Source organism: Elephantulus edwardii, unplaced genomic scaffold (assembly GCF_000299155.1).
Source record: "Elephantulus edwardii isolate Elephantulus edwardi_28Jun2011 unplaced genomic scaffold, EleEdw1.0 scaffold00088, whole genome shotgun sequence".
NCBI lineage: Eukaryota > Metazoa > Chordata > Mammalia > Macroscelidea > Macroscelididae > Elephantulus > Elephantulus edwardii.
The window spans coordinates 7040741-7054905 of NW_006399838.1; the positions used below are offsets into that span (position 1 = coordinate 7040741).

General features: G+C 41.7%; 1 protein-coding gene across 1 annotated transcript in view; it reads left to right on the forward strand.

The window, feature by feature from the left end:
* The first annotated feature begins 255 nt into the window (after positions 1-255).
* Positions 256-14165, forward strand: part of EIF5A2 (eukaryotic translation initiation factor 5A2) — a 20840-nt gene continuing 6930 nt past the window's right edge. Inside the window, exons 1-2 of the mRNA XM_006890358.1 lie at positions 256-454; positions 1172-1276. Coding sequence (XP_006890420.1) covers positions 290-454; positions 1172-1276 — 270 coding nt within the window. The 5' untranslated portion in view covers positions 256-289. The remainder of the gene's footprint in view (positions 455-1171; positions 1277-14165) is intronic.

The window sequence follows — 14165 nt, forward strand, 5'->3', positions numbered from 1 at the left end:
CTGCTGACCCCTCTGCACAGGGGAGAGCACGGCGGGGCCGCCTCCCTCCTCCCAGCGAGCTCCTCCCCTGCTCCCACCAATGCATGCAAAAGTTTGTGGAGGCCACACTTCCAAAGTGCAACGGTAGCTCGGATTGCATGGTATAGAGAAATGCAAAGCTCATAGTTCCCCCAGGGTGCAAAATCAATGATCCCTGTGCCCTGCCTGCACATTGGTTATTAAAATGCAAACTCAAACTTTTTTTTGCCTAGTTCCCTGGGAGAAAAAGCGATCCTCTCCCCAGCACACCATGGCGGATGAAATTGATTTCACCACTGGAGATGCTGGGGCTTCCAGCACTTACCCTATGCAGTGCTCGGCCCTGCGCAAAAACGGCTTTGTGGTGCTCAAAGGACAGCCATGCAAAATAGTAGAGATGTCAACTTCCAAGACGGGGAAGCATGGCCATGCCAAGGTAGGTGCCCTGCCGGGTCTGACTTTGACTTCAGCGTTGGAATTTTGAGAATCCATATTCCGTGCGGATGATGAGATTTTTTTATACTTAAAATTTTATGGTAAGCTCCCTTTCCCCACCCACTTATCACTAGGGGTTCACCTACTACTTTGAATACTGAAAGATGGCATTTCTTTCTTGTACTCTTGTAGTGCTTTTTCTATGAACAGAACTGAAGCTTTCTTGAATCCAGGTGAGGTGAGAGATCACTTCTGTAGGGGAACAACCACAATGAAATCCAGGGTGACTGTGTCACACACATAATGAAAAGGAAGCAGTATCACTGGACAATTTGTGTAGAAAAGGTTGTTGAAGAGGACAGTAAACTTGCTCTGTAAACCTACATGCAAAACTTAATAAAATACTATTTAGAGAATTTATTCTAAGACTTGACTGTTCTAAGAAACCTAAATTTGTTATCTTGTCCACTTAATTTGTATGACCGGACTCTGATTTTCAGTCTTAGAATGTCATGATACTGGTTAGTTGTTGACGACTCTCAGTTCTATGACCAGTGCTGCTTTTTTTTTTTTTAAAAAAAAAGAGTAAAATTAGATGACCTTGAAAGGAGGAGAGAGAATCTGTCATAAGCAGCGTTGGTCTTGTGCTTTTGGTTGGTATGTATTGACTGATACACTTGGCAGAGACTGACCAGGTTACCTGTTCTCTTCCTGTTAGGTTCACCTTGTTGGAATTGATATTTTCACTGGCAAAAAATACGAAGATATTTGCCCGTCTACCCACAACATGGATGTTCCAAATATTAAGAGAAATGATTATCAAGTAAGTACTAATTTTTTTTTATAGAGTGCTGAGTGTTTCTTAAAGGTGCCACTACTTTCTACTGTCAGTTGTAGTTTAACAAAACTGAGAGTGACTTTGTAGGTTTTTTCTAACAGTCATTAGCCACTACTCATCCTCAGCTTAGAAACTGTAGAAATTCCATAATATTTCATACTTGTGCCCTAGGTTTATTGCTGGTTTGTGATACTATTTTTCCCTTAAATTATTGTGCTTTTTTAAAAAAATTGAAGGGCGCTCTGGTGGCCTAGTGGCAAGAAGCTGTACTGCAATCCCAGAGGTACATGGTTCGAATCCATCAGATGCTCTGCTGGAGAAGAAGGAGCAATCTCCTCCAGTACCAGTCAGATCCAATTTAATGGTACACACACACAAAATAATAAAATAAAAAATAAAATTTAAAACAAAAAAATTGAGAACTTAAATGGAAATCCAAATTCATTATAAACTCATTCAAATCTAAAAAAAAAAGGAATGGCATTAAAAAAGAGAACTTAGTGTTCCTCAGAGACAGTAGCAATAAATTCCATGTTTAATAAAATTACTGTTTTGTCTCTTGTAAAAGAATCCAAAGTTAGATGGCTCCTTTCTGAATATCTTCTTTCTCACTGACCTGAGACACTTAAGAAACTATTAAAATTTAAATTGCCACCAACAGAGTTTGTGTATTATTGGATGTAATGAGGATTTTGTTTTCTTAAATAGTAAAATAAACTAAAAGCCATGAAGTTAAGCAGTATAGACCATCCTGCCTATGTTACGTTTATTCAATGACCATGCTGTGTCAGTGCTTTTGTTAAATTTTACACATAAACTTGCAACGTTTAGTTTCAGTTATGTATTTGGATAAACCAAAACAAAATTCACTCCTGTCAGGTTGCTTGCAGTTCATAGCCACCTTGTAAGGCAGGTAGAACTGCGCCGTAGGTTCCCGGGCTGTCATCCTTACTGAAGCAAGCGGCCCTGTCTTGCTCCTCTGCAGCAGCTTGTAGGTTCAAACAGCTCACCTTCCAGTTAGCAACCGAACACTTAACCCACTGCACCATCAGAACGTTGCTGTTATGCGCCATCAAGTGAGAACTGAACCATAACTGATGGTTCAGTTATGTTCAGTTAAAACCTCCAGCAGGTTTTCAGAGGCAGTAAGTTGAGTAGGAAGAACAAGTCCATCTTTTTCCCCCAGGACAGCTGGTGGATTTAAACCATGGGACTCTGAGTTGTCGTTGGAGCTCATCGCTCCTAGACCACCAGACACTGTCGGTTGTCCACTCTCTGGCTTCTGACCCTGTAAATCCTTATAGAAGGAGCCGCTGGTAAATCTGAGTCACTAACCTTTTGGTGACTAGCCCATTTGTGTGCATAAATCTATTACTCTCAAGAACTGACCCTTAGCTAACCCGCCATTGGGTTTCTAAGGCTGTGGATGACAGGGGGTGACTGCCCATCTTTTTCCCACTGAGTCACTGGGGGAATTCAAATCACCAGAGAGATGTGACCTTTGAGTTTGCAGTTCAGCTTTTAGTGATGATGTCCTTAGAGCTCTGTGTTTGGATGGGTTATATCGTAACATTTTGGTGGAGTATTAATGATAACCAAGAAATTGACCTTTTGGGATATAGGAGCTAAATGAATCATAATGAATGCCTTTCTTGATAGTCTTCCATTCTATAACAAGCATATCAGATATGGAAACCTCTTTTTTATTCATTGTAGACAGTGAAAATACCAAGTTTTATACTTAGATTTGTTTTATCTAATTTGAACACATTTCTTTCTATTCCTTACTGTATAAGCTTTTTTTTTTCTTTTTTTTTTTATGGTGAGAAAAACTTGTATTTAGAATTAGCCAGCTGGGCTCAGTTTAGATAATCTCAATTTTGTTGGCAACATCCAAAGCATCACAGTCAGGAGCAAGTCGAACACAGGCCTTCTTCTCTCCATCAGTGTTGACCTTGGCCACATCAATGTCATAGAGCTTCTTTACAGCTTGTTTAATTTGGTACTTGTTGGCCTTGACATCCACGATGAACACAAGTGTGTTGTTATCTTCTGTCTTCTTCATGGCTGACTCAGTGGTCAGGGGAGACTTGATGATGGCCTAGTGGTCAAGCTTGTTTCTCCTGGGGGCGCTCTTCCGGGGGTGTTTGGGCTGTCTTCGGAGTCTCAGCGTCTTAGGCCGCTGGAAGGTGTGTGACGTGTGGATCTTCTTTTTTTTTGTGGCACTGATATCCTTCAGGACGGCTTCCTTGTCCTTTATGCCTTTGCTTTGGCTTCAGTTTTGGGAGGGGTAGGGGCTTCCTTCTTCACTTTTGGGGCCATCTTCGTAGAAAGGACTGTATACGCTTTTAAAGAATGTTCTCATCAACTGCAACCACCTAACTTATTCTCTTTACTCTTTATACATATGCAAACATAACTTTGCATTGTTTTAATTATAATAAACAATTCCATATTTTAGTTTGCCACTTATAAATATTTTCTAGGTTGTTTGAAGTCTTTCTGTACTTTTCAGTTGTCTTTGGACAGATTTCTCAAACTTTGATCTTCTGTCTACAAAAGAGGGATAATGTTGTGAGGATTAAATGAGCAAGTGTACTCCGTAGAACCTTGTCTGTAGATTGTTGTTGTTAAATGCCACCATGTTGACTGTGACTGATACTCATCCTATAAATAACATATCTGAACCTGCCCTACTCTGTACTTTCCTCACCGTCCCACTGTGCTCAGCCCATTGTCAGTCACATGTCAGTCCATCTTGTTGAGAGACTTCTTTTTCTCTGACCAAAAAGTAGTTCTTTTCTGCTTTCCTGTTCTGGACAAGACTTGCATTTAATCTTTCTGTTGTTGTTAGAGTAGCTCCCATGGGCAGCCAAGAGAACAAACAGATACGTCTTGGAGAAGGGACAGCTGGAGTGCTCTTTGGCGGCAAGAATGATGCAGCTTCTCCTCATACTTTGGGCAAGTTACTAGGAGAAGGACAGATGCTGGGAAGGGTGGAGGGTCAGAGAAGGAAAGGAAGACCCTCAACCAAGAGGATTGATGTGCCCTTCGCAATGGGCTCTTTGACGCCAGGAGGGGTGAGGATGGTGCAGGATAAAACAAGGCTCACATCTTTTGTTTATGGGGTCACTGTGTTGAGTACCGTCAAGTCGCAGCCGACCCACGGCAGACCTTCCCCTGGGTTTTCAAAGGCACTTTAATCTCAAGAGAGGAGATTGCCCATCTTTCTCCCGCAGAAGAGCTGGTGGGTGCACACTGCATTCCTTCAGATTGCCGCACAGCCTTGTTACCGCCAGGACCACCAGTCCAAAGACACACGGTTTGACTCTATTAGCTGTTCTTGGAAGAAAGACGGGTAATCTCCTCCAGTGCAATTTACTGCCTATGAAAACCCACACAAGGGTCAGCTAGGAGTTGGTTGCAACTCGGCATTCATGGTAATAATTGAGACTTCGGCATGCAGGCAGTGTTTAATAGACTTTTGATGAATGCTTATGTGATTATTCAATGTGCTAAATATTATTATTACATAATAAGGCATAGCTGATATGCATGCACGTGTGTGCGTGCGTGCGCGCGCGCACACACACACACACACACACACACACACCCTCTGGTGGCCTAGTGGCAAGAAGCTGTGCAGCAATCCAATCCCAAAGGCACATGGTTCGAGGCCACCAGCGGGAGAAATCTGGGCAGTCTCCTCCCATGTGATTAACTGCCTTTGAAATCCCACCAGAGAGTCAGCTTAACAGTACACAACAACATAGAAATATAAATACATGTTGTTGTTGTTGATTGCCTTCAAGTCAAGCACGACTCATAGCGACCCTATGAACAAATGGCTTGACACCTTTCTATATCGACTTTTATCAAAGTTCATAGAGTTTCCAGAGGCATGTGGCTTAGGAAGTGGATGCTACGCCTGCTTGTATATACATACATATTGGTGTGTGTGTGTGTGTGTGTGTGTGACACACACATAAAAACAGGATTGTAGTATGCCAAAATGGATTTCTGTATTTTCATCCCTAAAATATGAGCGCTTTGAATATTTAGTGTTAGAATCTTTTTGTCTGTTGGTTATTTTGGAAAGATAGGTAGCAGTAGTTGAGATAATTAGTATTATCAAGTTGCTTAATTTCTAGACCTCAAACTTTAGCCTAAAGGAAAAATTTCATGGTTTCATTATGATACAGAGTAGGGCCAGGAATAGGCTAAGATAAGTAAGATAAATAAGGCCTTTTGTTGGGTACAACGTTTTAAGTTGACATTATAAATGACAGTACCAATTATTATTAATAATAATAATAATAATATGTATTGGCATGTGAGACAAAGAGAAATTAGTGATTCTGACCCTTTGTTAACCCTGCCCATTAAAGAATTTCTGCATTACTTTTTCGTTTTTAAATGTTGCATTAGAATACTTGTGTACTTTGATCACTGAGTTCTTTTGCATCCATGATGAATCTCATTTGCTTCCCCCTAGCCTGAGACTTGGTGCAGGGCTTACACTTCACGGTGGTAAGAGGATGGTTGGGCTATGCGGTCCGGGTACACGTCTCTGTTGGCCCAGCCTAGCTCTGGGATCTCAGTGGGCAGGGTACTAGCCCTCTCTCTTGCCTCCCTGTGTCAGGATGGCCTTCTTGGTTACCTGTCTGAGCATGTTGGTGAAAGTCCTACGTTTTCTTTATCTCTGTTTATAGCGCTTTGTGTTTGCTGAATTCAGGATTCTGTCAGTTTGACAGTTGGGTACAGTGAGGATATCTTTATCTGTTCATTATAGTAATTAATAAGTAAACTTTATAGAAAGGCAGGTATTAAGTATTTACAGTTTTCACTTCTAAGTGAAAATAAATTCAGAATGAAAGAACAATGGTCTCCTGACTGTTTGATTCTATGATGTAGCTCAGAAGCATCTTTGGTGGATAGAATTGCGGGTTTTCATTGCTTCTCAGAGTTAGAGTCTCACTGATGGCATAATATACAAAGGTGTCAGATACCTTTGGGAATTCCAAATGCTTCAACAGAGAAATATTTGTTCAGATTCCTAGTATTCTTTTGAATCATATTTTCTCTGAAAAGTCTGTGTTCCTGTGCACCACACGACAACCTAAAATCCTTTTCTGCATTCACAAGAGGTTTGTCTGAGACCATTTTCCAGAAAGAAAACGAATTACTATAGGACATGCTAAAGTGCATACTGTGGACCTTGGTTATTGCTGAATTGCTAAAACTATGACTATTAAATCTTAGTATATTCTTCATATAAGAAATCGTAGCACACCCTTCCTAGAAGTAATATGCGACTTTGAGTATTGGATATGTGTGTGGATTTTTATGGCTATAAATTTAAAAAGAAACAAAAGAATTAATGATGCTGTGAATTATTTGGACTAAAGTTATTTTACTAATCTTCATCTGTTCTGTGGAACCTTTGAGTCCCTAGTAAACAGTCTTTCTGTGGAAATGGAAAACTTGTGAATGAGCAGAGCCTAGCATCGCAGAGATAGGATACAGATACCAGATTCCTGGGCTCATGGTGAGGGCAGCTGCTCCTTTTGCGTCCCATACCTGTCCATTCTACCTGTATCTGTATATTCCATCTATGAGAGAAGCCTCATAGATTAGATTGGATTGTGACCTGGGCCAACACAATGTCACCTGAGTGACAGATCTGAGACTATGTAAGACCTTTATCTACAGACAAGGCGTGTGGGAATGAAGTACACAGACCAGGGAGTTTTCTGGCTGTTGCCCTGTTGCCTCGTTATTTTGTCAGTAAAATGAGTATTTAGTCAGAAGTGATGCTGTCCAAGCTACGCCTTGACGGGAATGAAGCATCCTGTAGACCCACAGAGAGGATTTTCAGAGAAGCACTGTTACCAAGAACGGCATACGCACCGCAGGCTAAGAATGCCGTGTGGTGAATGTAATCTCTGCCTTTTCCATGGAAAGAGTCCAGTGGGATGAGGCCGCTGGCTGTTCCCCCAGGAATGGCACCGTCTTGTCTTGGAGACTACCTTGGTTTCTAGAAAGTTCACTGCTGGCTGTGGTCAGGTCTTCCTTGGTGAGAGAACATTTGTATTGCAAAGCCTATTAAATAATGACCAGGGAGGCGAAAACCAATTTCTGAATAGCACCCATAGAGATGTTCATCTTGTGCACCTCCTTGTTTAGAGCTTTTCCTGCCACAGGTGGGCACCCTTTGGTGTGTGTTGATAGGATTGTACAGTGCCCTCGGAGCAAGCGTCACTTACCCCTTCGTGTTTTTTCTTGGTCTTCCAGCCATGACTGTTAATCAGTGCAAACCCAAACCTCTGATCCTCGTTTTCTGATCCTCCAGATACAGTGCTGTGTGTTCTGTTCATCCGGCTCCCAGCGCGTCCCGTTCCCCCGTCTTCAGGGCCGCTTCTGAGTGTTACCATTTCATCATCCAGAGCTATCTACAAACCGTTCTGAATTCTTAGCTTTCTCAGCTTGCTGTTGGGAAATACGCTAGGAAGCCAGTGTTAAGAACTGAAAGCTAACCGACAAATATTATGACCTTCCAAAAAAAAGCAAGATGCAGGATTACACAGCTAGTATGCTTTCTTTTGCTTAAAAAAAATCAAATTACTAAAAAATCTTATTCTTTTTTCCCCTGCATGAGCTGCTCTTGCACACCTTGTGTGTGTCCTGAGAACATGCTCACCGTGATCCCTTCTGTGCTCCACTCACTGTGACAAGCGTGCCGCTCTGCTTCGCTTGGCACGTCGGGAGACACTCCAGTTCCTAATGACATTACTGGCTTATAATAATGGTCACATTTTCAGTCTCTACCAGGGACCAGTGGTCCTAAGAGACCAGTCGGGAATACGAGGGAAAGAGCAGAAGGAAATAGGATTAGCCTTACCTAAGGAAATCGGATTATTTTGAAGTGGATGGAGAAACAACGTTAAGGTGAGAGATCGGAGGTTAGAAGACAGCTGTGGTGGTGTGCTGTCCCAGCCGTCTGTCCTGTATACGTAGCACAGGCACAGGCTAGGAAGTGTCTCTGATGCGTTTCTTTATTCCGGCTCCTTTGGGGTAGCACCTGCAGCTCCAGAATAGCCGTCTTCCTCGTGCTCCCACCCTTTCTTCTAGTTCACGCTTCTGCACCTCCCTGTGCCTCTCGGCATTGAGAGATTGCACTGATACTTCTGAGATTCCGAGATATCAGGCCATTTTCCCAGTATGAGGAATCCCCTGGTCTCCTCACCTGGATTCAAGTTAAAACATGTGGCCAGTCTTCCTACACCTGTCCCTCTCCCACCTGTTTTTCTTACTCTATCTTCTCGTTCTTGATTGTTTTTAAGCTAGTCCGAGATAGTATGTCATTTCACTTGCAAGTGTTTTTTAATGCATCTCTAAAAAGAGTATTTTTATGTGCTGTTGTGCTGACAACAACAACAACAACAACTCTTGTGTTGACTCTGCCTCTTAGTACCTTTGGGCAGAGGTGTGAACCTGCCCTGTCCTGCGCCATGCCCCCCTATCTCTGTTATGCTTAGGGCAGTGGTGGTCGGCACTATGTCAGTCAATCTTCCTCTCTTCCACTGACCGTCAGTCTTTTCCAGTTATGTCTCTCTCCAGGGACTGGTTCCTCTTGAAAATAGTTCCAAAGTAAGTGAGACAATATTTCACCATCCTTGACTCTAAGGAGCCCCCCTGGTTACACTTCCTGTTAGACAGGTTTATTTGTATGTTGGCAGTTCAAGGTTATTCAGTGCTCTTCTCCAACAACACACTTCACACACATCAGTTGTTCTTTTGTCCTTAATTATGGTCCAACTTTCAGATGCATAGGAAGCAATTGACAATATCACGGCTTGGATCAGACACAGCTTGGCCTTTAACCTGACATCCTTGCTCTTCAGAACTTTATAGAGAGGTCCATGACAGCAGATTTCTCCACTCCAACAGGTCTTTTTCTTTTCTTACTACTGTCCTCATGGGTGTTGATTGTAGAGCTAAGTAAAACGAAATTGTTGACAACTTTATTCTTCTCTCCAATTATCATGGACCTGCTGGTCTGGTGATCAGGATTTTGTTTTCTGAACACTGTGACACTGATGTGTCAAATGCAATAATGGTCACCCCTGGTGGACAGTGTCTGGTGGAGCTCTCTGATCAAAACAAGCTTGGAAACAGGAGTGGCATCCACTTCTGAAATAGCTTGCCTCTGGAAACCCTATGAACCTGGAGAAAGAACGGAAGTTTTACAGGTGTCCAGATCTTTCATTCATAGGGTTGCTATGAGTCGCCTGCAACTCGACGGCACTTAACAACAACAACAGTGTTGAGATACAGCCATTATTGAATGCTGTAGCCTGATTTTGTGCAGTAAATGTTTCAAATCCTCTTCACTATCTGCAGGCGAAGTTGTATCATCTGCATAATGCAGGTTGTTGATGAACATTCCTCCCGTTCTTGGGTGAAGAGACCACATCCAGATCTTGAATGAAGGTGCCACATTCCTCTTCATCTAGTCCAGCTTCTTGAATGGTCTGTTCAGCATACGGATTGGCGTTGTTGAAGGCCACCGACTGTGGCTTAGAGCAGCCCTGTGAACATCGGATCTGAATCGTGCTCTACCCTGTACCACCCTGGTCAGGTCTGACACAGTTGAGCCCAGTGGTTACAGTCACTGAGTCAATCCATCTGCCGTGTTGAGGGTCTTCCTCTCTTAACAGTGGTGACTCTTTGCCGTTCCAAGCGTGATACCTTGACCAAAGACTGGACCCAACAACATTCCCAAAGTATGTACTACCTCATGCACACCTTTCATGACTTTAAACCCTAATCCCTTGATCCGGTGGACAGCTGCTTCTTAATCTATGTAAGGTTTCCCATGAGCAAAATTAAGTGTTCTAGGATTCCCGCTCTTCTCAGTGTTAGCCACAGTTTGTTACAGTGAAATGCCTTTGCATCATCAATAAAAGTAAACATCTTTCTGGTATTCTCTACTTTCAGACAATATCCATCTGACGTCAGCAATATTAGCCTTCATGCCGTGGCCTCTTCTGAGTCTAGCTTGAATTTTTAACAGTTCATCTATGGGTTATTTTGACTCACAGTAATCATACTATATCTTCTACGAGACAAAACTCCAAAAAACAAGGTGTTGTCATTTGGTACCTTCAGATTGTTGTTGTCATGTGCCATCAAGTCACCTGCAACTCATAGTGACCCTATATACAGCAGCTCTGAAGCCTGTCCTGACCTGAGCCAGTCTCACTGACTCCAACACACCTATACTCTGATAGCCCCAGATACTGTGTCAGTCCATCTCATCTGGGGTCTTCTTTCCTATGCTGTTCCTCCACCCTACCAAGCATGATGTCCTTCTCCAAGGACTGGTCCCTCCTGGCCATGTGTCCAAAGTACGTGAGATGGAGCTTCAGAAAACTAGCCTCCAAGAAGAAAGTCGGTTTCACTCTCTCCAAGACAGATCTTTTTGCTCTCCAGGCAATCCATGGTATGTATGTTCAACACTCTTCTCCAGCACCACAACTCAAAGGTATCACTTCTTCCTCTGTCATCCTGAGTCACTGTCCAGCTCTCTGACTCATAGCAAGTAATTGCAAAGACCGTGGCTGGGATCAGGTGTGCCTTAATCTCTAAACTGACATCATTGCTTCTCCTTACTCTGAGGGGTTCCCTGACTGCAGATTTTCCCAGTGCAGTTTGTCTTTTGATTTCCTGACTGCTGATGCCAAGAGTATTGATTGTGGAGCCAAACAAGCTATAATTTTTAACAACCCCTCAACCTCTTTATCTATCATGGTGCTACCAATTTGCCCAATGTTGAGAATCTTTGTCTTCTTGATGTTGAGCTTCTATCCATATTGAAGACTACAGTCCTTGACCTTCTGCAGCAGGCGCTTCAGGTCCTCCTCAGTTTCAGCAAGCAGGGTTGTGTCATCTGCATATTGCAGGTTGTTGATGATTCTTCCACCAATCCTGGTACCAACATTCCTCTTCATAAAGCCTAGCCTCCCATATTATCTGTTCTGCACATAGATTGAAAAGGTATGGAGACAGGGCCTACCCCTGATGCACTTCTTTCCTGATTTTGAGTCATGCAGTGTTTTCCTTGCCCTGTTCTGACTACTGCTCCCTGGTCCAAGTCACGAGCAAGTGTTCTGGGATTGTTTGAGTTGCAATACTTAAAGATGCTATGGGCAAAATATGGAATGATCCAGGAAATATTGGAAGGCGTACACAGAGTCACTGTACCAAAAAGAATTGGCTGACACTGAAGAATTTCAAGAAAAAACATATGATCAAGAGACAATGGTGATGAAGGAGGAAGTTTAGGTTGCTTTGAAGGAATTGACAAAAAACAAGGCTCCAGGAGTTGACGGTATACCAACTGACATAGTTCAACAAACAGATGTTGACCTGGATGTACTCACCAGGTTGTGCTAAGGATTCTGGAAGACAACTACATGGCCAACTGACTGGAAGAGATCTGTATTTGTTCCCATTCCAAAAATAGTGACCCCACAGAGTGTGGAAATTATCAAACAATATCACTAGTATCACAAACTAGCAAAATCCAGCTGAAGATTATCCAGAAATGACTGGAACAGTACGTTGATAGAGAGCGACCAGAAATAGAAGCTGGGTTTGAAAGAGGTTGTGTACTGGAGACATTATTGCCATGTCAGATGGATCTCGGCAGAAAGCAGTGAATACTGGAAGAGTGTCTGTGTTTCATTGACTGTACAGAGGCATTTGTGTGGATCACAGCGAATCGTGGCTAACCTTGAGGGACTCGGCCCAGGACATTTGTGTCAGATTGTACGACATCACAAAATTCTGCATGATTCTACGCCACCCTCACTGTGGGCTGTGTGTCTGCCCATCTCGTTGAGGGTCTTCCTCTCTCTTACTGATGCTCCTTGCTTTACCAAAATGATACCCTTCTTAGAATCTGTCTGTCCTGATAGCATGTCCAAAGTATGTGAGAAATTACAACTATATCACTTTTAAAAATTAATGTCTTTAATATCAGATACTCAAGTAGCATTTTTATTTTCCTAATTATTACTGCCTTTTCTTTTTGACTGTGATGTTGGTAGATTTTTTTGTTTATCTGAATCAGGACCCAAGTAAGGCATATACTTTGAAACTGATTCCTGTATCACTTAAATGTGTTTTAATCTCCTTGAGCTCCCCTCCGTTTTCTTCCCATATTAATTTTCTCTTTTGCGCGCGCTCTCTCTCTCTCTCTTGCGCTCTCTCTCTCTCTTTTCTCATTTGTTTGCATACTCATTTTGCAATGTTTTTTAATGGAGAAACTGGATCATTTGTCCTGTACACTTTACCACAGTCTAGATCTTGCCCATGGCATTTCCCTGTTTTTTAACATGTTCCTTTATCCCATGTATTTGATTGATAATTAAACATAGAAGTTTAGTCTCATTCATTTTTATTTTCTTTTTCTTCCTTTTTAAACAGAATTACTTCATAGTTAAAGTTCTGTATAGCCATAAATTAATCTGTTTGTTTCTCTTTTTGTGACATTGTTAAATTTCTTGGTTCTTTCTTTAATTTGAAGGGAAGTATATAATCCATATTGATTTATTCATAGCTATTCTATTTTATAACAGTAATTGCAGTTGATTAATTATGCCAATGTCTAATCAAACCTTATTGTCTTTCCCGTTACTCAACTTTATTAGATTTCTAGTTGTTACCTCTATCAGAACATTATATTATTAGGAAAGACAAAAAAAAATGATCTGTCACTTATCACTATTTTTAGCCAGAATAATTTTATAAAGAGAATTTCTCACTCATCTTTTTCTTAACCTATTATGTGTAAGGAGCCCTGGTGGTACATTGGTTAAAACATTTGGCTGTGAACCGAAAGATCAGTGGTTCAAACCTCCTAGCTGCTTCACAGAAAAAGGATGTGCCAGTCTGCTTCCATAAACACTGGACAGGACTGCAAACGCTCTGGGGTAGTTCTGTTCAGTATCAGTATTCTTCCTGGTGGTGAAAGTTGAATTGTGGTTATGGTATTTCTCATTGCAGTACTTACTGAAAAGTCATGACCTTGCAAACTTTCAAGGGATTTACTTAACACTAGAATCTGTGTATATACACATAGACACGCATATGTGTTTGTGTATGTATCTGTCTATAAAGAAAAAAGCAAAGGGCAAGCAAGGTTCAGACCCATTGTTCGTAGGGTTGCTGAGTCATGGCACGCAACAACAACTTCTGTAAAGAGCGGGACAGCAAGTATTACTTTCTCTCTTCTCAAATATGTATGGGTTTTATTCTGTCATTCCTAACACTGCAAAGGGAAGAAATCAGGAAGTTAGCAAGCAGAATAGAAGATTTCAAAGGGCAGCTGGGGAAGACAAAGAAAAGAATTCCATTGAAATGTGTAAAGGGCTGGAGTTGGAAAATTAAAAGGGTTGAACTCACTTGGCATTTCTTAAGCTGAAGGAACTGGAGGACAAATTCAAGCCTCAAGTTGCAATACTTAAGGACGCTATGAACAGAATAGTTTATTTTTTTATAACTTAGCTTTATTTCATGTAACAATTCGTTGTAATATTTATAAATAATATTTCATTAGCTTTCAGTGTTTATTCATTTTTGTATTTGAAATTGTTTCTATATTTCATTCCACAATTTCCTTTATGAATTCTTAACTCTTAAAAACTAAAATACTGGGGAGCTCTGGTGGCCTAGTGGCAAGGAGCTGCAACTACAATCCCAGAGGCGCATGGTTCGAATCCACCAGATGCTCTGCCGGGGAAGGAGGGACAATCTCCTCCTGTACCAGTCAGATCTGATTTGATGGTACACTCACACAAAAATAATA